The 27,188-nt window shown below is 44.9% G+C and overlaps 1 protein-coding gene across 2 annotated transcripts in view; it reads right to left on the reverse strand.

Moving 5' to 3' along the window:
- Window positions 1-27,188, reverse strand: part of DPF1 (double PHD fingers 1) — a 68,052-nt gene that overhangs the window by 36,341 nt on the left and 4,523 nt on the right. For both annotated transcript variants that reach the window (XM_029620109.1, XM_029620110.1), the window contains exons 2-3: window positions 26,732-26,892; window positions 14,306-14,398 (exon numbers count right to left, since the gene is read on the reverse strand). In XM_029620109.1, coding sequence (XP_029475969.1) covers window positions 14,306-14,398; window positions 26,732-26,892 — 254 coding nt within the window. The remainder of the gene's footprint in view (window positions 1-14,305; window positions 14,399-26,731; window positions 26,893-27,188) is intronic.

Consider the following 27,188-nt stretch of genomic DNA (forward strand, 5'->3'; position numbering starts at 1 on the left):
ATACAGCTCTGGTGAACCCTGCACTGGCACCCATCCAGACCGTGGGATCCATGATACAGCTCCCACCATCTCCAAGGTATAGTGTGACCCTAAAGGGTGCAAAGAGTTCCGCCATGTTCGCAAGATGCACTTCGAGTTATAGCCGGCTTGTTTTTTTTCTGATCATGTCAAGAGTACATATATCCTTTCCTTGTTGGATGGTCTTGCTCTCACCTGGGGCTCTCCCTTGTGGGAACAAGATGACCTACTTCTCAGGAAATTAGATATCTTCACACAACAATTTGCCTGATCTTTGACCAACCAAGGCATGTCTCGCCCGCTGCCACAGAACATCTTCATATTCATCTAGTCGCTCGCTCAGTTGGCGAGTATGCAGTGGAATTTCGTACCTTGGCTTTTGAACCCGGTTGGGGCAAAGACAGCCAACCCGCCATTTTTTGACAAGTATTATTGGGGAGAATAAACAAATAACTAGCAGCCCGGGACCTTCCCGTGTCCTTAGAAGCATTTATTGCCTCAGCTATTCGAATAGATCTGAGATTCCAGAAACAAGCTCAAGAGAGGAAGACCTCTCACCAGACCATTACCATGGCTCCTTGGCCTCTGAATCCCTTGGAGTCCACCCCAGAACCAGCGAGGCTCATTGCATCCGAAGAGCCCATGTAATTCGGTAGCACCTGACTTTCAGTAGATGAAAAATAGAGGCGAAGACTGTATAACCTCTGCCTCCTGTGTGGCACAGAAACCATAAAGAGAATCTAGTTGGGAGGGCAGTTTTTCACTGTCCCGCTTCTTCTCCACAATTAATGGTTCCAGTGTCCCTCACCTTCGGAAAACACTCAGTTCAAACTGAAGCATTAATAGATTTCTAAGCTGGGGGCAACTTTATCCAGGACTAGCTGTTACATCAATATGGCTGCCCTATTACCAGCTTGACCACTCCTTGTGTTATTTCTTCCATCTACAGAGAATCCTTACCCAGTCATGTGACTGCAGCCACCTTGCCTATCACTATGAAGATAGGGTCTCACCAAGAAAATCTTCAGTTCTACTTGCTACCTAAGGCATCCAGTCCTCTTATACTTGGATTACCCTGGATCAGATTCTATCAACCATTCATTGACTGGAGTATCTTACAGATCAACCACTAGGGTCCATTCTGCCAGGAGGATTGTGCTGTCTTATTCTTATCTCCAGGTGCTCCGCTCCAGATCACCTCGCCTGAAGTACCAGATCTTCCACTCCAGTATACATCTTGTTTCAGCTTATGTTAATGCAATATGACCAGGAGCCCTAGTGTCTTGCAATTCTGCTGACCTTTCCAAACCGCCAAAGTCCATTGTCATGGAGGTAGAAGCCACTGCCAGGACAGCAGGGGCCATCCTCATCCAACAGGATGATCCTGGAATCTATAAGTCACACCTTTACCCTGCCAAAGGATCCTTGTCTGTAGAACAGGACCAGTCTGCAAATGTTTCTTCAGTTCAACTTCAAAATCAAAGAATCTCTGGACATCATGTTTAAATCTCCAAGTTCCCTGATGGTTGAGATGTACCTTCAACATCTCAAGAAAAGAGGCTTGGGGAGGGGTTTAGAGGAGAGGGTACATTATTTTTACAACTCACGGGATGGCCCTGCGAGAGGTTACACTCACCCAGATGCCGACAGTCGAATACTGCCGCTCCACGCGGCAGGGAAACGTCACCGCTTCTGCTCTGCTCCTAGGTGCCCACATGCAGCATGCACCAAGCTATAAAGGTCCCAGAACAGTAATCCATGTTCTCAGCACCTCTTGATGATGTCATATTACTGGGTATTTAAACTCCGGCCGCGGGCAACACAGCACTGCCTCAGCAAAAGTTTGTCTTCAGTACAACTTCGTCCAAGCCTGCCTTCAGCCTGCCTTCATCCAAGCCTGCCTGGTCTTTAGCCTCAGTCACAGCTTTCAGTCTGCCTTTGTCTTCAGCCTCAGCCAACAGCCTTCATCCTGCCTTCGTCCAAGCCTGTCTTCAATCTTGCTTCATCTTCAACCTAGCCTGCCCATCAGCTCTGTCCGTAGTTACAGACTTCTGGACCTTCTCTTAGTCTGGCCCGTGCGAAGACTTATTCGCCTGCTGTCGACACAGACCTTAGGGCTCTGCCCCCCCCGAGGTTCCATCAATTGCGCTATGGTAAGAGGAACTCACATTTTCATCACTCGCAACAAATACAGCTTCAAAAATAATACTTTACTTCAAGTTCAATTTTGGTTGATTCATTGCTTGGAATTTTGGTCAACAATTCTTGTCATGTGGAGCTCCCAACTTATCTATAGAGACCTCAATGCCTTTTAAGGTCCCCTCAGTAAGGACTCCTTATAAATACCTAAATTAATAAGATTTTAGATAGATAAATTCCCTAAGAAAAGCAAGAAACAACATGTGTTCATACAGATAGCGGGGTAAAATTAGGACTGAATCAGCCCCTCAGGAATAAATTGGAGTCAGTCAGCATCCCTACTGCACATACAGATCTAACTCTCAGAGCCGCAACAGGGAAGAGGAGAACTCCTCTGAAATTAAACCTGAATACACCTCAGTGCCTTTGGTTGACTCTCTCACCAGGTGGTGCCCTGTCTCAAGCACAGGCTGCTGGGTGGCACGGCCCGAGCCCGGCTCTGTAGATGGGTACTGATGTGCCAGGGAGCAGAGAAAGGCTGTTGGCATAGGGAGGGAGTCTGCAAAGACCTGGTTAAAATGCAAAGGGGAGAAAGAGGAAAAAAAAACCCAAAATACTCCGCTTGATTGGATTGCTGAAGGGTTGCTTCATTCAGCAGTTAATTTCACAAACTTTAGCCTGTAATTCAGAAGGCTGTTTTAAACACCCCCCCATACCACCACCACCATCTTCTTTCAATTCAATCTGCATGTTTTAGCCAAATTGTTCCCATTTCCTTCCACACACACAAAAAAAAACAACTAAAAGGATTTTAGAGAGCGTCTTGGGGTTAGGGCTCTTTTTTTTTAATGTTGTTTTATTTTAAAGGGACTAATTGAACACTGATTAGACAGACAAGATGTGAAGTAGGGAAAAGCCTCCCCGGGTAGTTGCGAATGAATGTTCCTGGCGCCTCATCCCTGCCCTGGTTCTGACTGAGCGGGGAGCCCAAAGGAGCAGGAGCAAAATGCAGTGTGAAAAAAAAAATGTAAAAAGAGACAGACAGATAAGCGGGAGAATCAGTCAGGGAAAGAGAGACTGTCTCTTTTTATCAGTCTGACTCTAATATTGTAATTAGGCCTGCCGCTACGGGCGGATGCGCAGTCATTCCAAATTCTGTGGACCACCACTTAAACAATTTCCCGATTCCGCATATTACGAGACATTGACTGTTGATCCTATTTCGGGATCGTTGAAGCGGTCGTCCCTGATGGTATCAGACGCTTTATCTGCAGGCTAATATTACTTACTATTAAGGAAGACTTTGCTTGGCTGACGGACACCCCTCCTCCCAGAGGTTGGTATCCCCTCCTGGACGATCAGTTCTCTCAAGTTTGGGGGTCTGCTTTAGAAACATTATCCAAATTCGTGGATAAATGTCTTCAGCCTTTTGTATCTAAAGCCCAGTCTTGTGTGAGGGATTTCTCACATTTGACTGAATTGTCGAAGGAAGTTCAATTATGAGGTAATGATATGTGGTTGGTCAGTTTGGACATCCTCCAATGTGAAGCTCTTGACGTTGTACAGTGTTTGAATTCTCCAAACCTTCAATAAGTGTTCCCATTCCATTTTTGGTGGCCTTAGTTAATTTAGCCCTTCCACAGAACTATATTGGTCTTGGGGAGGGGACACATTGTATAAGCAGGCTAAGGGTTCTAAAATGGGGGCCACAATGGCCCCCAATATAGCTTGTCTCTATATTTCTGCTTTTGAAGATAGGGGTTAATTCTCGATTTTGGGAGTCGATTTCCCTCTGGTTAAAATACTGTATATCGATGATGTTTTCATGGTCTGGAGTGGTTCACAGGAAGGTTTTCTGGAATTTTTTGAATTTTTGAAGAGACTCTAATTTGCATTTTACATACATTGTGCATAGGCATTGGGTGTCTTTTATGGATATATGGAATTGTTATGATACTGGGACTTTTACAACTATTTTGTTTAGAAAACCATAATAAAATAGTAATGACGGCAGATAAAGATTAGATGGTCCATCCATTTGCCCAGCAAGCTGCTTATAGTTGTAACTGCCGTTCCGTGCAGGTTACCCCCAAGCCTTCGGTTAAGGGTAATAACTGCCGCTCCATACAGGTTACCCCCATGCTTTCTGTTACGGGCAGTAACTGCCGCTCTGTGCAGGTTACCCTCAAGCACCCTTTTCTTCATTTCCAACCTCTAGCCTCTAAGGATCTGCAGTGTTTATCCCATGCCCTCGTAAATTCATTTACTGTTTTCATCCTCCCCACCTCTTCTAGGAAGGCATTCCAAGCATCCACAACCTTCTCGTAAAGAAATATTTCCCCTAGTTCTACCTTTGCCTTTCCAATTGAAAAGGTTTGAAGTTCGTACATCATTAACATCTTTTGGATATCTGAAAGTCTGCATCATATCTCCCCTGCACCTCCTCTCTTCCAGGGTATACATGTTCAGATCCTTCAGCTTCTCCTCATAAGTCTTCTGATACAAACACCACACCATTTTGGTCGCCTTTCTTTGGACCACCTCCATTCTGTCTCTGTTCTTTTTGTGATACAGGCTCCAGTACTGAGCACAGTACTCCAGGTGAGGCCTCACCAAGCACCTGTACAAGGGCATTATCTCCTTTTTCTTACTGATTATTCCTCTCTCTATGCAGCCCAGCATTCTTCTGGCTTTAGCTATCGCCTTGTTGCATTGTTTTGCCATCTTCAGATCTCCAGACATTATCCCCCCAAGGTCCCTCTCTTGGTCCATGCACGTCAGTTTTTCACCCCCATCACATACAGTTCTTTTGGATTATTGAACCCCAGATGTATGACTCTGCACTTGGCATTGAATCCCAGCTGCCAAATCTTCGACCACTCTTCAGGCCTTCTTAAATCGCTTCTCATTATCTCTACTTCTTCAGGTGTGTCCATTCTGTTGTGGATCTTAGTATCATCAGCAAATAGACAAACTTTATCTTCTTATTCCCCTTCTGCAATGTCGCTCACGAAGATATTGAACAGAACTGGTCCCAAAACTGATTCTTGTGCTCTCCACTTAACACCGTTCTCTCTTCAGAGTAGGTTCCATTTAACATTATATACTGTCTCCTGTCAGTCAAGCAGTTTGTAATGCACGCTTGCTACCCTGGCGCTCACTCCCAAGCTTCTCATTTTATTCATGAGCTCCTATGGGGGACTGATTCGAAAACTTTGCTGAAATCCAAGTAAATCACATTAAGCACTCTTTCTTAATCCAATTGTCTAGTTGCCCAATCAAAAAAAAACATCAATCAGATTTATCTAGCAGGACCTTCCCCTGATTAATCCATGCTGCTTTGGACCCAACAACCCACCGAATTGTAGATAGTTCACTATCCTTTCCATTCAGCAGAGTTCCTTCAGCATTCATTTTCCCCACCACCGAGGTGAGGCTAACCGGCCTGTAGCTTCCAGCCTCCTCTCTGCTCCCACTCTTGTGAAGCGGGACCATCACCACTCTTCTCCAATCCCGCAGCACCACTCCCGTTTCCAGGGATCTATTGAACAGGTTCTTCAGTGGCCTCGCCAGCACATCTCTGAGCTCTCTCAGTATCCTGGAGTGTGCCTCACCTGGCCCCATGGCCTTCTCCACTTTCAGTTTGCCTAGATCTTCCCTTACATTCTGTTCTGTAAACGGGGTTGTGTCTTCCACACTCCCATCCATGATCTTATCAACCAGCAGCAGTCCTTTTCCAGGGTCTTCATTAGTGATCACCGAATTGAAGTATTTGTTTAATATTTCTGCTATTTCTTCATCTGTCTCCACACATTGCTCCTTGTCAGCTTTTAGTTTTTCTCTGAAAAAATGTTTTGTCACCTCACTTTACCTCTTTGGCAATCCTTTCTTCCGCTTGATCTTTTGCTGTCCTAAATTTCTTTCTTCATCTCCCTCAGTTTTAATAGATATTCTTCCCGGTGTTCCTCTTTTTGGGATCCATTATACTTCCTAAATGCTCTTCTTTTTGCCTTTATTTTTTCAGCCACCTCCTTTGAGAAGGAGGGCAATTTTTTTTTCCTCTTATCTTACTCTTGCTTACTTTTCTAACATATAGATTTGTTGCCTTTGTAATAGCTCCTTTCAGTTTGGCCCACTGTTGTTCCACCTCACCCATTTTCTCGTTCTTTTTCCAATCTATAGTTTTTAAATTCAAAACTTGGATCTTCGAATGTCTTCTCTCTGTCCTGGCTGCATATCAAACCATATCGTCTTATGATCACTGGTGCTCAGGTGAGCACCCACCTAGACTGATAGAAATGGTTTATTGCATTATAACCATTGCCATCCTTCCCATTTGGGTGCGAATATCCCAATTGGTCAATTTTTCCACTTAGAGCAGATTATGCACTAAAATAGAGGACTTTAAACATAATACTGCAACTTTACTTAAGCGATTTTTGCAACGTGGATACCCTGCACATATAATACAGCGGGCTTACAATGTGCTCGGTATGTGCACTGTGACTTTTTTTGTTTAGACAAATCTACAACATTGCTGTCAAATTGTGTGATCTCTCTTCTTCCTTACACTACTTATACTTCTACGATTGTGAAAATTGCAAGTTCATGCGCCTTTTATTACAACACCCGGCTGCTGATTTCATCTCATTGGTCTTGTCCTGCTATTGTGGATGCTAACTTTGGTCATCAGCCCTGTGGTTATTGTAAAATCTGTGATCCTTCTCTTTCGAAACAATTTTTTATTCACCCCCTACACAGGTAAAAGTGCTAGATTGCGATCTTATATTTATTGCGTGTCCCATCAGATCATGTATCTTGTTGTATGCCTTTGCAATTTGATATATGTAGGGAAATCTATGAGAGCCATAAAAATCTGTATTATGGAACACTATAGTAGCATTCACACCAAACATACTGAGGATCCTTTGACAAAGCATTGGGCACAAGGACATGTTGTGGATAATATAAGATTCTGTGTACTGGAACAATTGCAAGACACTAAGGGAGGCGACAGTATCCGTATGCTGCTTCGTAGACAACAGAAATGGATTTACGAGTTGGGTTCGTTAACCTCTGCAGGACTGAACAATAAGATTGAGTGTTTTTTTGGGTTTTTTTTAAAATAAGTTTATCTCTTTAAATTGGGTGAAGCTATATGATTGGCTGGGCTATATAAAGGTATACACATGAATGACGCTGAGTGATTTATCTTTTCAAGATGGCGATTTTGTCCGGTCAACGAGTGTTTGTATGATCCATCGAAGATAATGTGTAATTTTTCTATTTAGGATCATTGCTGTGGTTTTTGTTTTGTGTGGTCTTCATTTTATTTTTCATGTTTATTTTTTCAGTGAAGACACTGGTGGGGTTCAATTATGAGGAATTAGGTGGTTGATAATAATGTAATACACCCTTGATGAAGCTGTTAGACGAAACATGTCGGGTATTGTGGAAACTGAACAACTGAACAACCATTTATGACAGAGAAAGAGTTTTGTCTGCGAAGTGGTCCACAATCAGCTTTTGAAGATGCACATTTTTTGGCTGTAATAAAGCAATGTAGTTGGCGTTTCCCTTATCCTTCCAACTGTTTTTTTTATTTGGTCTTTTAAAGAACTTTGTGAAAGCTTTTAGTATTGGAACTCTGTAAATTCTCTTTTTGGTGGGTGTGGCAACATTTTGTCTTTTCCTTTGGGACACTGATGGACTTTTTAAAAAAATACTTTTTGGTTTTGTTTTTTTTCAATTTTGCATTTATTTTATTTTTTATTGGTTGGTTTGCAAGGTGGTTGTGTTTGTCATTGCCTGTGTCTTTTATGTGTGTTTATATTGCGTTTGGGCCCTTACCAGTGTATTTTGTAATTTAGTTATTGTGTTTCTGTATATGGGTGGCTGATAATTGTATCATGAATTTGATGCTATTTATCTAAGTAGAGTTATTTTGTTATGTTAGGAAGTAGTAGTAACATTTATTTTTGTATCATTAATTTATATCATTTTGAGTATGGCTTTTCTTTTGATTGATTCTGTGTATATAGTAAAGTTGTACATTTCAAACCATTGTTTGTGACCAGACTGACTCCATACTGAAAAAGTATCATTAATATTTAATGTAAAAAATTACATCATCTGATTGGTTTACACTTTGGGTCACCTTTGAGATCACAGCCCATACAGTCCAATCGGATGCAGCGGGCCTGTGAGGTCATTTGTGACAAGGTCGTTTCTAAGATGGTCGCTCTCCATATCACTGCTGGGGAACACGCAGAGGAAGCAATGTCAGTTCAAAAGTAAAAATAAAAAAAAATGACCCAAGTGTCACATTTCAGAATTGCTACAGTATCGCGAGGTCTTCTCGAACATCAGCACTGTCCATCGGGGTGGGCACAGTTTTTGAAGTGGTGAAATAACATGCACAGGGAGAATCTTTTGTTTAAAATGTAAAGTGAGATGCATCATCGGATCAAGTGACACCTCAACAAGGAAAGCAAAATTAAAAATATTCCAGCCTGGCGGGCTCTATCCTCCTTCTGTTTGGTTAATAACAGGCTGTAGGCTCATCCCAGCCACTTAGCTTCTCATCTGACGGCTCCTTTTATAAGCCTCCATTCAGTCATATGCATTCTCCAGTCACAGGAGTTCCAGCTGTCCTCCCCCAGTCAGGGCTTGCAGCACATCCTCTTCCCTGGTCCTTTCGCCCATTCCCCCAACAAAAAGGCCAGCACTTGAACTGGATTTTAATTTAACCCGAGTGAATTTATTCTGCTGTTGGTTTGGGATTTTCCTCCCGCTCCTCGTGGGCTACCAGCAAAATCAGAATCAGCCCTGACAGCGCTGTGAGGTTGCTCCCCGGGCTTCCTACCCCATCAAGCCCAGTCCTTGTAGTATCGGTCCTCTGAATGAGAGGTAAACTCAAGAATGGTACAGAAACTGAGCTCAGCCAGCTGGGGGGGGGGGGGGGGGGGGAGGGGAAAGGGGTCCGCTGTTGTGCCATGGCCCTGGAGACCCTTACCCTCAGGGCTGCAAACGCTGGCTCCAGAGCACTCCCATCCCAGCACTCCCAGCGTTAGGATCATGAACCAGGTTCAAGAATTCAACACTCTCTCGCATATACCTCCTCTACCAGTGCACCTCTGAATCCAGTAATGAAAATCAATAAACCTGTTTCAAGAATAAAATCTTCTTCTCCATTGCCCCTTCCCCAGAAAATATATTGCACAACAGGTCTGCAATAGATCATGTAAATAAACATCTTTCCAGTGGAGGAGAAGAGCCCTATTCAAACATCCAGCCTTAGGAAAAGGACCCTCCTGCACCCTGAAAGCAGATTTTGACCGAGGAATTGAATATAAGTGGGGAGCGGGATAAGGAAGTCCCTTTGCTCCTGCTGACACCCCCTTCTCAGAGACCTTATCCCCTGCCCCACATCCTTCACCAGAACTAGCAAATTACAATTCGGAGAGATAAGTGGCAATCAGCTGGATACAAAAGCTAATCAAAGGCTGGACAGCATAATTAGCCCATCCTTCTGGAAGGAAGGAGTGCACCAGGGCTGCTATTCGCATCTCATATTTCACCTCGTTTCCCTACCCCCCGATTCTTCTCCCAAATTTTATTCTTTCCTGGAAAATAAGCTGCACAGTTATTTTCTGTTTTTAATGGGGGGGGTTGGAATTTAAGGGCCAAGCCATCCAATTTCTATTAAGCACCTAATGCATTGTGAACCATTAAGAACCCTGATTGGTCGCATAACATCACATGATCTAAAATGAAATTCCTTGCATATACTCCCTATGTTTCATGAGGCACAAACTGAAGGGTATGGGGGGAAGTTCGCACTGCTGTATTCCCCTCCCCCCACCTCACCAATACTGTACCTGTTCTGTGGTATTGCAGTGTGTGCGGGGCTTGTGCTGCTGTTGTCTGTGGGTGCGTGTAGCTTGTATCGCTGCTGCCTGTACTGTGCTGGGGGCTACATGCAGCTTGCACTGACACTGCCCATGCTGCACCTGTGCTGTTTGTAAATGTGCAGTTTCCTGAACAGCCGCCCCCAGCACCCTCCACTAGGATTTGATTCCTTAAAGAAACTATTAGGTAATTTAATACCCACCCTCATAAGCATGAGGAAAACCACCAGGGCTGGGGATGAATTTAGGCAGAGGTAACACAGGCTCGTGCCTAGGCCGCCAAAATTCTGAAGGGGCCCAAAAACTGGGAACCCCCCCCCCCCCCTGCTGTTCTGATTCTAGGAGCAGAAACTCCTGCCCCCCTCTGCCTGTGAGCACCGTAATCTTCAATCCAGAGCAGCTGATCTTGGGCCTCGGTGGGACAGAGTTCCCCTGCCATGAAGACCCTTGCCAGCCCCCCACCCCATCAGAGCTGGGGACTAAACCCGCCTCTTCTCCTCCAAAACCATTTTCTCTCCAGACGTTTCAAAATGTACTACAGAAAAGAGCAGCCCGGAGTATTAATGAGAGGCGAGCCGTGTGAGCAGACGGTTGCTACTGGCAACCACTTTCTTTTTTTATTTCTCTTTCTTATTGAAGAATAAAAAAAAAAAAAGAAAAAGCTAAACACCACAATTCTGTACGGGGTTGGGAGGGGGTGGGGGGAGCAGAGTGCAGATAAATGCAGACACGAACCGGCTCGGGAAAGGGACTGCCCATCCCAGCTCTCGTCAGGAAGCCATCATTAATTACGCCTTCCCAGCCGGCTCTCATCAGAATGTCATCGGGCAGGCCTTCCACCTGGCTCTCATCAGGGCGCTGCCACGCAGGGACTCTCCTGTGCAGTGCCACTCCTTCTACCTTACTATCCTGCTCTCGTCCGATAACTGCCATGCACTGCCTCTCTCCTTCCCTCCTCCATCCTTTCAGGCTCTTGTCAGGGCATTATCATCTTGCCCTGCTGGATTTTCCTTTACACTGTTTTCGAATAATGTTTTCTCTTTGGTGTGTGCGTGTGTGTCTCTGTGTGTGAAGTAGCTCTCAGAGGCAGTTCTACCTCACGGTTTGTGCCAAATGCTACAAAAATAAATATTTTTTTTGTCTTATGATAAACAGAGCCAGCTGTCTGCAGGAAGTCCTGATCTGGTTAATTATTCATGAGATCTCTGCTTATATCAGAATCAGCTTCTGGCAGATCCTGGGAGGGGCTGGGTGCCGGCGGGGTGCAGGGGAATCTGTGTCCAATGGTTTAACCCCTCGCTGCCTGCTGGTAGAAGCTGGGTTCTCACCCATGGACAGGCTCGCAAGCTCTTAGAATGGGAAGGTTCACAGGAGGGGGGCTGCTAATGGGACACAGCGGTCAAAGACTCCATGGGAAAACCGTGTGAACTGCAGCTGAGGCCCAGGCCAGTATTAAGATGGTGGAAGTTTGCCAATCATTTTGCTAGGGTGGTGCCCATTGAGGAAAACATTGGGCCAATCGGCTCATGAAATGCCTCAGTATTGACACATTATTTGCCTCCCTTAGTTCTGTGGCCTATGGGGAATGGGTTTAGACCCAGTGAACAGACTTCTGTCACCTTGACTAACCACTGCTGGCAGAGAGGCCAAAAGACTGAACAAGCCTGGAGACTCAATTTCCTCCTGGAGGTGGCCCCCAACTAGAGCAGGGTATGGCCACGTTGGCCAGTCAGCAAGTGGAAGAAACTGGCCCGGCTACTTTCACTGACAGACAGTCTTCAGTTGCCAGTGCTGACTCTGAGGAACCCTGCACACTCCCTATGTTCAGAGATATAAAAGGGAACACTTCTGCACCTGCTCCTTGGGAAGGCCAAAATAAAGCCCTGAGCCCCACCGTGGACCATCAGCGTCACTTCCAATGGGCTTTTATAGCCCTGGCCACTCTTGCATAGCCTGGCAAGCTCCTTAAATAACTGCGGTGCTTAACCAGATCCCAGAACTCTCGCCTTCTCCTCTACCATGCTCCAGGATGCCTATGTGTGGCCACTGTGGGGAATAGTGCCTCCAGGGGCTTCTCGCAGTACACTCTCTCGCCTGCAGCACATGAGCGCCATCCAGCATTATATGCACAAGTAGGGCTAGATTTTCAAAAGGTTTAACCGGCTAACTACCAGTTATATCACGCAAATTTAGCTAAAAAGCAAGCAGCCCTAGGGCTGAGGGGTAGGTCAGGAGGAGGAAACTAAGCAGCTAACGCCGATTTTCAGTGCTATCCACCCAACTTACCCAGGCAAGCCTGCGTGCTGTGGTAGCAGGCCTAAATCTGCCCAGCAGGTGCTCAGCAACCATTCCTCAAGCTCCAAGTGCTGCCCCCGAATCCTCTCACTCCCCCCCCCCCCCCGATCATACAGTAATGTAAGAGACGGTTACAGTAAGAACGGGGAGTCAGCAACCCCCCCCCCCCAACACACACACACACACATACACCATGATCCATTCATCCCTGGCCAACTCTTCCCCCATGACCATCCCTCTGACAGGTTGAATGGGAGGAGGGGAGTGCCAGCTCCCTGCTTTCACTTTGCAGGTTGGGTGGGAAGGAAGGGGCGGTAAATCATAGGGAGACTGGTGCTCATATGGTTTATTTTTCCTTTGGATGGGTAGCAGAAGACTTACCTTTTAACTTTCACCTAACAAATAACAGGGCTAAACCTTGCCGGTCAACTTTTGACCAGCTACATTTGTAAGGATACCTGTGCAGTGCTCACCTCCTGCCAGCAGGGGCCCTCAGTGGGCCAAGTTCCCTGCTGCTTAGTCCTCCAAACCCTGCAGCTTAGAGGTCCTGCTGATGGCCATATTCCTTAGCACTGCCTCAGAGTATATACCTGCCTCTCCCTGTCTTCCTGGCCTCAGCTTGGAGTCTCCTGTATTTTTTGTTGCAGCTGTCTCAGTCCTGGTTCTTGCCTTGGTCTTTGCTCTATATTTGGCCCTATTATAGTGTCCTTCTTGTTCGTCTTGGTCTGTTTGCGTGTTGGCCCTAGTTTTGCTAAGTCCTGTTTGGTTTTTTTTTTTGGCTTGGCCCTAAGTTTGTGGCCTTCTGGTCTTGTTGGTTTGTCTGTCTCTCTTGTCTGTTTTGTGGTGCACTTCTTGCTTTGTGTTTGTTTTGTGGACATCCTTTTGTTTCTGATTCTGTTTCCTGCAGCCAGCCATGTCCCAGAGGGTGTCATCCCGTGCCTGCTGGTCCACCAGCAGCTAAGGGCTCAACCCCAGGGGAAAGTGGCTGCTTCATGCAGAAAAACCTTTGGTGCCAGGTCGATCTGGTTTTGTAGAAGCCTGCCCCATCTGGATACTGTCGAGCTCCTGCTCAGGGGGTTACCCATTATTGGTACCCATACCGTGGCAATATTTAGCCAAATTTCAACCGCAAACCTACCAGTTTAGACAAAGTTAATCAGTTCAATTCGCAGCTCAGCAGCTCTTTGCAAACGCACCCTATAACTAGGGACCTTTGTTTTCAGTTTGTATTTTATTTTCCCTGGGAATGTCAATGCTATAGTAAAAAAAATCAGTAGAAAAATTACTTTGTTATAACAAATAGGAGACTGATCTTTTTTGTTATAAAATTGAAACTCCCAGGGAAAATAAAATAAAAACTGAGAATGAAGATCCCTACCCATAACTGCCAAGAAGATTAACATGGAAAATTACAGATCTATAAAGAGGAAAGCACTCAATGGAAAATTATTCCCCCCAAGCAGGAAACAGGGGGCAAAACTGCCTCTAGAAAACTATTTGCTCCCAAAGGGCAAATAGTTTTCCCAATCATTAGGCAAATATAGACGTCTCTATTTGTTTTATAATACCCTTCTCCAATATGTGGGAGGAGATGGGTTGACGTCATCATCATATCAACAGAAAGGCAGCTGTGGAGATTTATGTTTATGCACTGAGAATACAAAGATAATATATTTTTGAAAAGATATACCTCTGTATGTGTGTGTATATAGGTAGCCACACATACGCATTACAATTAGGAAAGAAGACTTTGAATTGAGGTACCCAGCATAGGGGTACCCAGGCGCTTCCTATACCAGTGATGTCACTGTATTTACAATGAGGATGTATATAAGGCTTTGTTGCCAATACATGTAAAGATTGATTGTGCCCAGGGCCTTTCTCCACCAATGCCTTGCCAATTCCTGCCAGGGGGAGAATGCACTCACCAATCTTGAACTCACAGGGCCTGAGCCGAGGGTCCTCCAGGATGTTCAGCCGTCTCTTCTTGCGCCAGCAGCGAGCGGGGTAGGTATAAATCTGACCCGGGGACAGGCCTGCATAGAGACAGAAAAACAAGAGGAGAGAGTCAGATGGCCAAAGGGAGAAGCCTTGGTGACGAAGAAAAAAAAAAAGCAAGGAAGCAAAGTCAGTTGTCTTCTCCCTTAAAACCTTTTTTTTTTTTTTTTTAATTTAGCAAAAGGAAAATTTTGACGTACCATTGGCCTGCAAGCATGCTGACTTACTTATAATGCATCATCACTGAGCAGTACAGACAGAAGGAAGAGTCCCAGCATTCCCAGTGTCCTCCTGTAACTCTGCGGCTTGCTGTATTAATAGAACACCTGATACCCTTTGGATCTGATTGGTCCAGTCTGCCCAGATGGATCCCTCGAATGCTCCACTGGCTGGTTGTAACTGCCCCTCCGTGCAGGCTATCCCCCTGCAGAAATGTTTTACCATAGATTAATCCGGCTCTTCATTTCCAGCTCCTAGCCTACTGTTATCCCATGCCCTTTTGAACTCCATTTCCATTCCTGTCTTCCCCCACTTCTTCCGGGAGGGCATCCCAGGCATCCACCATCCTTTCCGTGAAGAAATATTTCCCGACAGACGCTGCTCCTGAGCCTACCCCCTTGGGTATCATGAAGTGCACAGACCTTTAACCTGTACTGGGGACCAAAGGCACTCTTAAATCCCTCTGAAACTTTCCCTTCTTAAGACTATCAGTGCTCAATTGTTCTCCACCTCCACTAGGAATAAGACAAGAGGTAAGAAGAAATGAGCTTACATTAGAGTTTAGAAGATTTAAGGTAGACCTTAAGAAGAATTTTGGAAGGAGGAGGGTAATCAGACACTGTAACAAGCTAACAAAGAAACGCCATGCTAGGTCAGGCCAAAGGTCCATTGAGCCCAACTCTAGCCAGTCCAGGCCATAAGTACCTGGCAGATCCCAAAGAACAGATCCCATTCCTTGTTTCCCACCCCAAGGGATAAGTGATGGCTTTCCCAAGTCTGCCTGGTTTATAAAGGTTCATAGACTTTTCCTCCAGGAACTTGTCCAAACTAATTTTAAACCCAACTACGCTAGTCACCTTCATCACATCCTCTGGCAAAAGATTCCTCAGCTTGATAGTATTTTATTTCACTCAATGCATGTTCTCCCATTCGTTAAACCTGTTACCTGGGGGGGGTCACGCGATGCAATAAACTCAGGCATATGATAAGTTACTGAACTCCAGGCACTACCCCTGGTTTTGATAACTTTCTTGGTTTTTTCTACAGTTTTAGTTTTTTTCTACAAGCCCTGACCGAGCTTGGTAAAAATTTAGGGACCTGAGCAGAAGTCTAATCAGGTGGTTATGGCAAGGAAACCTGCTTAAAAAAGAGAAAGGTTAACTGCAACGTCTTGAATCCAAGGTGGCCGATGGAAGAGTGAAAGACACAAGAACCTGCGTTAAAATTGGAGTTTGGTAAGCTATATGAACAATTAAGTACTTTAAATAAGACTTTATCTGAGGTTGGTAAACGAGTGGACTTAGTGGAAAAGAGGGTTTCTGCAATGGAGGAGGATGTTAGTGCCCTTAAAACACAACTAGAAATCTTGCAAAAGGATAACAAGTGTTTGGAAGAAAGGTTGGATGACCTTGATAACAAATCCAGATGCTGGGTTCTAAAAACAGGAAGGCCAAGTTAATCCGAGAGCAGTGATATTATTTATGTGCATAAAACTGATCATTTTTGAGCTTCTAGGAAAACAAAACAATGCTTTTTCAAGGGTCCAAGATAATTAACGTTTCAAGATTTTTCAGCCAAGATTATAGTTATGCGGAAAGAGTTGTTTCCAGGTTGCGTGGATCTTGTCATGAGAAAGACAAGATTTTCCCTGCTATACCAGGCCAGGCTGCAAATTTGGAACAAAGGCCAGATGAAATCCTTCAATTCAATGGCTTCAGCTAAAGCGTTTCTTCAGTCTTTGACAGGGACCAGTTGATATCTCCTAAGTAATTGGTCTGTGTTTCTTTCCTCCTCCTCTCTTGGCTACAGCGGTCTGTGGTGATTTGATATTCCAGATCATTCATTTGGATTTTCTGTATGCATTTGATACAAAATTAGCATTTGCTTTTGGTGACGATTGCTGGCGTGATGATATGACTTGTCCTTGGAGCGGCTGAAGAAATTCTGGTTTTCAAGTCATCTTTTTTCTTATTGGCCAGCAGTTCAGGGGCCTGATGTTTGTACAGTGCATGCTTTTGACCACGCAATTACAAACGTCAAGATTGACGTCTCTGAGACACAGTTGGCCCATGGAGTTTTTGCAGTTATTTGGTTGATCTTACTTTTTATTTTAATTGTTATTTTAGATTTAGCTCATGCCTTTTTATTGCTAACTCAAGGCGAGTTCCATGTAGGTAAAGTTGGCATTTGAAAATGTTATTCAAGTGGGGAGGAGTAAATGGAAATGAGGGCTGTTTAACATTGGGTGCGATAAAGCAACACGGGACTTACCTACACCTTTATTCTCTCGGCGTTTTGCCTGAGATAGCTGTACGTTGTGGCCGAAACAGGATTTATTACAAATCCCGTTTCGGGAAGGGAGAGGGGGAGAGAGAGAGAGCTCTACTGTTTTGTTTTTTTAACTCTTTAAACCATTATAAGAGGGGGCACTAGTAACTCAGGGTGAGGTTTGTGAGGGTGGGGTAGGTTCTGGGGGGGCAATTTTACATGCAAAGTCATACGTACAAACAGCACAGTTCCCATCAGTGAAGATTTAATGTGATGAGATGGGTGAGAGGTGAAAAGAGTAGATTTGCACCAGGTTCTCTCTACCTAGATTGAATGCAGCTAGGTAGATAGTGCATGTGAAATTGTCCCCAGAACCCACCCCAACCCACAAACCTCACCCCGAGTTACTAGTGCTCCCTCTTACAGTGGTATAAATAATTCACTTTTTTGTAAGCCTCTACAGAGAGAAAAATTACCCTAACCAAGCCCCCCCCCCCCCCCCGGATGCTATTTCTGCTATATTTATAGCAGTTTGATTAATCTAGGGAGGCCTTCATTCACAGGAGCGTAGCTGTCCAATTGGATAAATCTAATACCGATCCAGATGGTCACTACGTTGTTCTCCTGAAAAAGCTATATGGCAGATCTATTCTCTTGGCTTCAGTTTATGAGCCCAATAATTATGCTCATTCGTTTTTTGTGAAAATTACTATAGTAGTGTCTTCTTTAGGGTAATGTCCCAAATTTAGGAGCTGATACAGAATGCTGACTGTTAAAACTGGGCACTGAAATTCAGCGCAAATTTTTTTTTTTTTTTAACTCTCCATGCAGTAAGTTCATATGCTAATATATCAGGAGTTAAATAGTGCACACAGAACAGAAAATGTGCGCAAAGAAAAGGCTTAGCGCACAACAAAACATGATTTATGTGCACAAATCACATTTTCCACACATGAAATGCAATTTATGATGGTAACTTTTAAATTAGCACGCGGGCGCACAAGTGCGTGTGTTCGCCGGCCTGCGCCCAGCGACACGTCCATTTTATAACATACACACGTATATGCACGCATGTTATAAAATAGCCTGGACGCGCATACACGTGCGCACAATTTTAAATGGACGCACGCACGTGCACGCAAATGCTGCTTCTACCACGGAAGTGGGGGGATTTTACAAGGGACGCACGCCGATGCCATTTGCCATTTTCCCAGTTCATTCCCAGTTCACCCAGTTTAGGGATAGGACTTGCAAACCCCCCTAATTTTATAGCCACCCTTCCCCCCTGTTAGCCCTGACCCTTAAAACCCTGCTGCCTTGCCTATATTGTTTTGTTTTACTACTTACTCGCCATCCATAGCAGAAGCAAATTTACACGGAAGGGGACCCGGCACGCGCAAGGACGCATAAGTGTTTACACGCACATCTCTTGACCAGGCCCCGAGACGCCCACGCCTCACCCAGACAACGCTTACACTCTGTCCCGTTTTAGAACCTTTTTTACTTGTACGCACAGCGGGAGACAACGCGCGTCCTCGGGCGGCTTTTCAAATCTGCTTGGCGTGTGCCGGCCCAACTTGTGCACGTATTTCCCGGTTCTGGCACTCGCAGGGCTTTTAAAATTCGCTTTTATGTGCACAAAAAAATGATTTCTGCACAGAAAGCATTTTGGGAACACATATAGATAAATATATGTGTGTGTAGAAAAGATGTTTATTCTGCACAAAGCATATTTTCAATGCATAAAATCCCAACTAGAGGTCCTGGCACCAGAACTCCAGCTTCTGCCTGTAAACAGACACTAGCACAGGAAGCTTTACTCCACCTCGCTATGTTTCCAGCACTAAGAGAACAGGAGATAAGCCAGTGCACCTCTTTGCACTGGGGAGTAATAGCTAATACCATCATTAGCATGGAGTTTCCATGCGAGGGCGCCAACCTAGACGCAGTGTTGTACGCACATTTTTTGGGTGCAAAACTCCTTCCTGCAATGGCAATAGAGTTTGTGCATAAAAATGTGCACACAACTAAAGAGTTAAACTGTGCGCTGTGCTGAGTGCGCATTTTTGCATTAGCTCCTTACTGGGGGGGCGGGGGGTAGGGGTGGATGGATAAAAATCCTAGCTCTTGTCAATGCCCTATGGTTTCAGACAAAAGAATTTTATTTCTGTGCCAACAACAGGACAGATGTTCCCACATTGACTACACGTTGGTTGCAGAATCTATATTTCATATGTGTGAGGATCCCGGCTGCAGTGCGGCCCTCCGGCCTGCAGGGGCCACCTCGAAGGCCACATCAGTCAGTCCTGCCACGCCTTAAAAGCCTGCCTCGCTCACAGCCCGCCCTCTCATCTTGGAGCCTTGTTTCCTGGTTATGGCCTCCATATCTGTCCTTGGCTTTGCCTTTGCGCCTAGTGCTGGCTCTGATATAGCGGCCTTCCTGGTCCTTGGTTGTATCCTTGTCTGTGCCTTCTGTGTTTGCTTGTTTGGCCTTAGCCCGGGCCTTTGTGTCGGGTTTGACCTGCCCTTGTCTTGCCCCGTGCTTTGTTTAGTCTTGTTCTTGTCTTACCTAGTTGTCTGCATCTTTGGTGCACTCCCTGTTCCTCGTCTTGTGGGCACCTTTCTGTACCTCGCAGCCAGCTCTGGCTCAGTGGGTGCCCTCCTGTACTCCTGCGTCGAGTGCAGTTCGAGCCGCCGGCCATCAGAGCCTGTGGGCTTGGCCCAAGAGGGTGGTGGCCAATCAGGCAGAAGACCCTGCATTGCCCTGTTCCTGAGTGCTGTGCTGCTCCTGTCCTGGGGGTGACCACCTTACGGGCAGCAGCACCCTGACAATATGACAGACACTTTCCTATCATCTCTGATCATGCTCCACTCACGTGTGGGGGGGAGGTTTTGGTAGATGTGACTACGTATGTAAAGATAAAGATTTTAAAGCTTTTCTTCAGAGTAAGCGCAACCTGCAACATCAGAACGACGCTGTGCTTTATTGGGAGACCACTAAATTGATAATGAGGGGTGACAGTTACAATACTGTGAAACGCAAGAACATCTTTAATAATATTTTGAAGCTGGAAAAACAGATCTGTTCATTTCTATTGTCTGCATGAACAAAGGGTAACAAGGCAAGAGTTTGAGATTAAAAAATTATTGAACAATTTGATACAACAAAGAACGCAAGCTCCTTCACAAACCCGGATGCACAGGTTTTTGTGGTTTTTTTTTTATTTTGCATGGTAACACGTCTGGAAAACTGTTATCCAATTTGGTTAAAACACATTCAACATCCAGCTTTATCCCCTTTATAGAGAGCCCAGATGGTGAAATGCTGTGATCCCCTCAGCACATCTGTGCGATCTTCCAAAGAATCAAGATGTTAAAATTTCCTAAAATTCTTGCTAGTAGGTTAAAATATATTTTACTCTCTCTCATTTCACCATCACAGGCGGGTTTTGTACACAGTAAGAGACCTAGTGTTAATTTTCGGAAATTATTTCTAGCAATGGAAGAATGCCGGGCAAATCGAATGGTAGACCAATTAATTGTTAGTCTGGATGCAAAAAAGGCATGTGACGACCTCTCTTGATTCTTTTTGGTTGATTCATGTCCAGGATGGGTTTTCAAAGTTTTTTATTTTCTCTACTTGTAACCCCAGAGCTCAGGATAATGTGAATGGCTGTTTATTTGCATTATTTTCTTTGCATAGGGGAACTATGCTATTATGCATGTTTTTGTTTCTACTGTACACCGCTTAGACCCTAGGATTGCACGGCATGTAAGTTTTTAAAACAAATAAATACATGAAACTAGGCAAGGGTAACCTCTAGCTCCTCCCTTTCTTTTATCCACCAAACCTTTGATGCATAAACTAGAAACTGAGATTAATATAAGAGGCATTTCAATAGGGGACTGGTGTGCTAAAACATTATTGTTTACTGATGATATTCTTTTGCAACTGTCAATAGTTGGGTCTTTCTCTGGATTTAAATTTAATTTAGATAAATCTGAGGCTTTGGATCAGACGGGTAATTTAAAGGATAAATGGAAAGATTTTCCTCTAAAGTGGGCAGGTGGGTGCATTAAATATTTGAGGCTACAAATTCCCATCTCTCCCGTTAATATAAATGCATAGAGCATCCCTCTTCTCCTTGAAGATATAGGTAAAAAATTAGATACAGTAGTTGGAAATAGTTCCCAATGTCAATGCAAGGAAGAACAGGGCTGACAAAGATGATCGTTTTATCTGAGCTATTGTATGTGGTACCAATGCTTCCGGTCCTTCTGGCTAAAGACATTCATTTTCTCAATAGGCTTTGTTCTGGGTTTCTTTGGAAGAGGAAGAAGTCACGAATGACCTTGGGCAGATTGAGTTTGCCTACAGAGGAGGGTGCTTTTAAATTGCCACATTTTTGTTTTTACAATATGGCTTGTCGTCTTAAAAGTTTGGGGGGACTTGGCTTTGGAATACTAGTAAATACGTTGACTTGGATTTAGAAAACCGGGTCGTTTCTCCTTTAAACCTGAAATTTGTTTTATATGCATGGCGTTTTCAATGACCTCTAAAACCTATTTTCAAGCCTCCTTGTCACTTCAAGAAGGAAAGAGTGGAAATTTGTGAAGTCTAAATTGCAGTTATTGTGGAAGGTCTCTCTTTATCTACCCCTTTTAACGCCCCTTACCTTCAAGCACTTCCAGCATAGTGTCCCACTCCGTGGTGCATCCAAGGGACGTATACAGGACTTCCTGCAACTTTGAGCTCCTGCTCCTCTTAGAAGCCCTGTAGCCAGGACTTCCTGGGGTGCTGGCTGATGACAACATATTCTGTCTAGGTATATGAGGAAGTCCTCTGCAACCAATCAGAGCCTCAGCCACAGGTCCTCCTATGCTAGTTGTTGGTGCTACGTTGCTACTGTTCCAGCTTTGTCCAGCCTTGCCTTGCCTTGCCATGTTCCTGCCTTGTCCAGCCGTGCTTCTGCCCTGCCCTGTCTTGCCTCTCTGCCTTGCCTTGTTCTCTTGTCCTGGCCTTCCTGTCAGCCTTTCCTTGGACTATATTTATGTTGCAGACCCACACTGTCTTCTGACTTTGCTTGATCTCTGCCTGCCTCAACCCCTGCCTTGACATCGATCTTGCTTGATCTCTGCCTACCTTGACCCTTGTCTGGTCACCGACCTTACTTGATCTCTGCCTGCCTTGACCCCTGCCTGGACACCGACCTTGCTTGATATCTGCCTGTCTCGACCCTTGTCTGGACACCGATCTTGCTTGATCTCTGCCTGCATCGACCCCTGCTTTGTCACCAACCTTGCTAGTTCTCTGCCTGCCTCAACCCTTGTCTGGACACCGTCCTTGCTTGATCTCTACCTGCATTGACCCCTGCTTTGTCACCAACCTTGCTAGTTCTCTGCCAGCCCTATCCCTTGCCTGTTCTTGAAGCTGCCTGACCTCTGCTGGTCCTGACTCCAGCCTGCCTTGGTCCTAACTCATTGTTCCTTGCACCCTACCAGACAAGGTCACCAGAATCCATGGGCTCAACCCAAGGCTGTGTCAATTTAACAGTGGCCCGAGGGCTCACAGCTGCCAGAGTGTGATGCCCCTTATGGCAAACTCTGATTTTCAATCGGGTGCTCTTTATCCAGTGCATCAAAGACTGGCAAAGGGACTGGGGGGAGTCTGCATAATTAAGGAGTTGTTGCTGGAGAATACTATCACAATGGAATCATTTCAAATTTGCATTAAAGAGAAGGACTTCCAACAAGATTTTTTTATTTATATGCAAATTTGGCATTATTATAAATAATATTTTTAAATCCCAGCTTTTGCAAAACATGTTGGTAAAATTTGATTCTCTTTTGGATGTGCTGGCTCAAGGCTCCATTTCTAGCCTGTACACATTTTTCTTCTATTTGAAATCTTATGGAGTCATGCAAGTTTTGGTTAATGGATGAAAATGTAATATTAACATGGGCCTGACAGAATGTGATTTTTAGGGTTGCAACCTGCTAATTGTTGTGGATGTGGACCCTTGGCTAAGGTGGAGTGGGCACAACCTGAAGGGAGGAGCCTTGCAGGTCCCCAGCAGCCCCACGTTCCCCTTAGGTTGAGCCCTCGGGTGCCAGGGCCAGCTGGTCTTAGATGCGGGCCTCTGTGAAGGTGAACGTCCATCGCGATGAAGACGCTGCAGGCCAGCATGGAGAAAGAAGCAAAGTCAGGGCAAGCAGCGATCAGACACGGTCAAGTTTAGGCTGTGGTCGGAGGCAGGCAGATGTTTGGAGAGTGCCGTGGTCGGGGCAGGCGGAGTTCAATCAGAGACAGAGAGAAGGCAGTGGTCAATGGCAGGAGGTGGTCAAGCAGCATCGAGGTCCAGTCCGAGGGTCAAGCCAGAAATCCAATCCGAGTCAGAGCCTGTCTGAGTCAAAGCCAGAAGTCCAATCCAAAGGGGACAGAATGAAGGGAGGACGGGGACCACAGGATTAGGAGATGCTGAAGACAGACAAGGAAGACTGACCAGGAAGACAAGAACTCAAGACAAGCCGGGCTGCCAAACAGGATCAGGAATGAGACACAAGAACTCAAGAGCATACAGCAGGAACAGGAATCAGGAACAAGAATCGGAATCTGGAACGCGATGGCAAAGCACTTCTCAAAGCGAGACGACCTATTGCCGAGGTACCGGCAGGTTCTCGGTCTCAGCTCTTTATAGGGCTGGCTGAATGACATCATCAGGGGGCGCCTCCAGAGGTTTCCTGCCGATGGCCCTTTAAAGTTAGGGCAGTCGTCGCGCGTGCGTCCCAAGGGAGGGAGGCGCGCCCTGAGGATCCGGTGGCGTCCTGCCGCGAAGAGGAAAGAGCGGTCGCAGTGCGGCCTTTCTTGCCACACTCTGAGAAGGGCCTGAAGCCGGGGATCAGACGGGAATCTGGAGGCAGACATGGTGAGCGGCCGCGTCTTAAAAGGCCGACGCGGTTTCGAGAGGCAGAAAGGAAGGGCCTGGGTTGGAGGTAAGCGTGATGGGCCGCGGGACGGGCCTGCAGTCCGCTGAACGCAACATTGATCCCTAAAGTAATTGATAATGTTGGATTTAAGAGAATTGGAATGTAGGTTTTTGTATAGAATTATTTTCTCTCCCCCTTGGACAGAGAAAACAGGGATGGTTCAATCTGATGAATGCGTAAATGTAATGCCCAAGGGCCTTTACTCCAGTGCATGTGGGATTGTTCCAAGAGACAGAGTTTCTGGCAAAGTGCAGCACATCTTTGGCAGTGGCGACAAAAAAATAAATCGCCATTTTCTGCTGCATTTTGTTAAGCTAGTTAGACAAGCTTACTTTTATAGGGCAGTATAACAAACTGTTGTTATTCCAAACCTTTCTCATTGCTAAACAATGTATTTTATATCTTTGGTTGCCTGAAAAATCACCTGAATTAAGCACGTGGAAAGCCTGGATACCGACCTGGCTTACAGTATATGGAGTATCAGTCAGCCATGATGAGTTCTTCTAAAAGGTAGGCTATATGTGCCAAATTTGGGGATCACATGTATGGGTATTGCCTGAAGAATATAAGAAACTATTTTTATATGATATTGAAAGTCGGTTTAGAATTTTCTATTCCCATATTTTAATGTTTGGTATTTCATCGTTGTATTGTTAATATCTTTTCTCACGTACTGGTGAATATTGAAAGGAGTTATGCATGTAAACGTAACTACTGTGTAGCAATTTTCAAAAGCCATGTACTCGCATTAAGTTCACTTAACAGAGGTACAACCTATGGACAATTCAATGCCATATGTTGTAGCAATTTTCAAAAACCCACGTACATGGGTAAGTGTGTAAATGCTTTTGAAAATCAGGGCCTCAGACTCCTTCTGGTGGGTTTAGGGTTTGGTTGGTTGGAATGTTCTTAGGATGGAAGTCATTGGTATGTCTATTGTTTTTCATTTAGTGCGATATCATTGACAATAAAAATGTTTTAAAAAAATGCAAACAAACAGAAATAAGGGTTACTGATATTCCTTAGAAAATATTAAATCAAAACATAGCATTAAAAATCTGAACGAACACATCAAACTGAAACTTAGAGTGAAAAACGGGCAAGTTCATACAAGCACTCTTCCTTTGGGATACTTATAAGGGATAGCGATTTGTTCAAAAAGTCGACATGACCGGATCATTAAAAAAAACAAACAAAAAAACCCACTCCAAAAATCAATACAAAAATAATAACAATCACTTTATTTAAATCAAACTCAAAAATTCAGCAAGCATTCTCCCATATGTAATGAGCAACCAGCAAAATGTAACTAAACGCCTTTATGTTAGAGGCACTGATTAGAATAAACGGGAGGAGTGCTTGGTATGAACTTGGCTGTTTTTCACTTCAAGTTTCAGTTTGATTTGTTTGTTCACATTTTTACTGTTATGTTTTGATTTATTATTTTCTAAAAATATCAGGTAACCCTTATTTCGCACAATAAAGCTCTGGAATTTGTTGCCAGAGGATGTGGTTAGTGCAGTTAGTGTAGCTGGGTTCAAAAAAGGTTTGGAGAAGTTATTGGAGAAGTCCATTAATGGCTATTAATCAATTTTACTTAGGGAACAGCCACTGCTATTAATTGCATCAGTAGCATGGGATCTTCTTAGTGTTTGGGTAATTGCCAGGTTCTTGTGGCCTGGTTTTGGCCTCTGTTGGAAAAAGGATGCTGGGCTTGATGGACCCTTGGTCTGACCCAGCATGGCAATTTCTTATGTTCTTATGTTCTTATGCTTGCATTTGGTTGTTGGTGTCCTTGTTCAGTGGTCCTGCCTCTAGTTTATACCAGTAAAAATGTTTAACCATAAACCTGTTCATGTCATGCAGTATCCCCTAGTCTTGGTGCTATCTGAAAGGATATATAACTGTTTCCTATTTACCTGTTCCACTGGCACTCATGATTTTATAAACCTCAGTCATGTCCCCTCTCAGGCATCTCTTCTCTAAGCTGAAGAGCCCTCTCTTGCTTGGCCTGCATAAGGGAGCCGCTCCATCCCTTTAGCTTTGTTGTTGCCCTTCTCTGCACCTTTTCTAGTTGCGCTATGTCTATTTTGTGATGGGGGGACCAGAACTACACACAGTACTCAAGGTGTGGACGCACCATAAACCTGTGAAAGGTCATTCTGAAATTCTCCGTTTTGTTCTCCATCCCTTTCCAAATATTTTCTAACATTCTATTTGCTTTCTTGACCTTCAGCGCACACTGAGCTGAGAATTTCAACATCTTGTCCGCGGTAACTCCAAGATCTATTTCCTGGGTAGTGACTCCTAATATAGAACCCAGCATTGCGTAGCTGTAGCTGGGATTATTTTCCCCCATGTGCATCACTTTGCACTTGTCCACATACAGTTTCACCTGCCATTTAGGTGCCCGGTTCCCCAATCCTTCTGCAGTTGCCACAGTTTGCCTGTGTTTTAACTACTTTGAACATTTTGGATACCCAGGGAGGTATTCAATAGAGGGTTTTACAAACAAGTTAGACAAACGTCTGTCTGGGATAGTTCACATGCAAAGGACCTTACCTGGGGACAGATCAGTGACCTCGTGAGGTCTGTCCCAGCCCTGTCCTTTCATGATTCTATCATACAGGTGCTGCAGATGCATTGAGGCTTAGGGGTAACCTGCATGGTGCAGCAGTTATTACCCTAAAAAAAACTTGCTGGGCAGATTAGATGGATAATTTTGGGCTTTATCTGCTGTCATTTACTACGTTACTATAAAGCAGGATGGCTCGGCCTGGTAACAGACAACATGGAGCCATCTTCTTAACCCAGGGCAAAATTAACACTTAGCACTTGGACAGGCAGGCATGTCACTTCTACTCGTGCAGCGTGCAGGAAACCGCCGCTTCCCTTACCTGGCCCTCGGTGCGTCTTCTCCATCCAGATGTAGCAGTTGTTCTGGGCCACGCCAGTTTGGGAGTCGAGGAAAGGGAGCCGCATGCTTCGCTCAGCGCAGAGCCGGGCATTATAGCTGCGGCAGTGCTCGATGGCTTCGCGGTAGAAGTCCTCCCCGAGCCTGAGGGAAGCAAAGCCCAGAGAAGGAATGTCACACCGAAGGGGAAGAAACTGCATCAATGCTAAAGGCACAGCGTGGTGGGGAGGAGAGGGAAGGGCAGCAGGGTCACAACTCAGAGGAACCCTCCTCGGGTGCATTCAAGTTTCCAACAGCTTGGCAGTCTGTGGCATTTCCAGTCAGAAAACCAGAAGAATGGGCTGATTGGTGGTATGTATTTACTCTGATCTTCTAATATGTTTTTATTTTAATCTATCAAGCCAAGCCAAATCAATCCTCACAATATATGATGCTGCATA

The sequence above is a fragment of the Rhinatrema bivittatum genome, chromosome 11 (assembly GCF_901001135.1).
Source record: "Rhinatrema bivittatum chromosome 11, aRhiBiv1.1, whole genome shotgun sequence".
NCBI lineage: Eukaryota > Metazoa > Chordata > Amphibia > Gymnophiona > Rhinatrematidae > Rhinatrema > Rhinatrema bivittatum.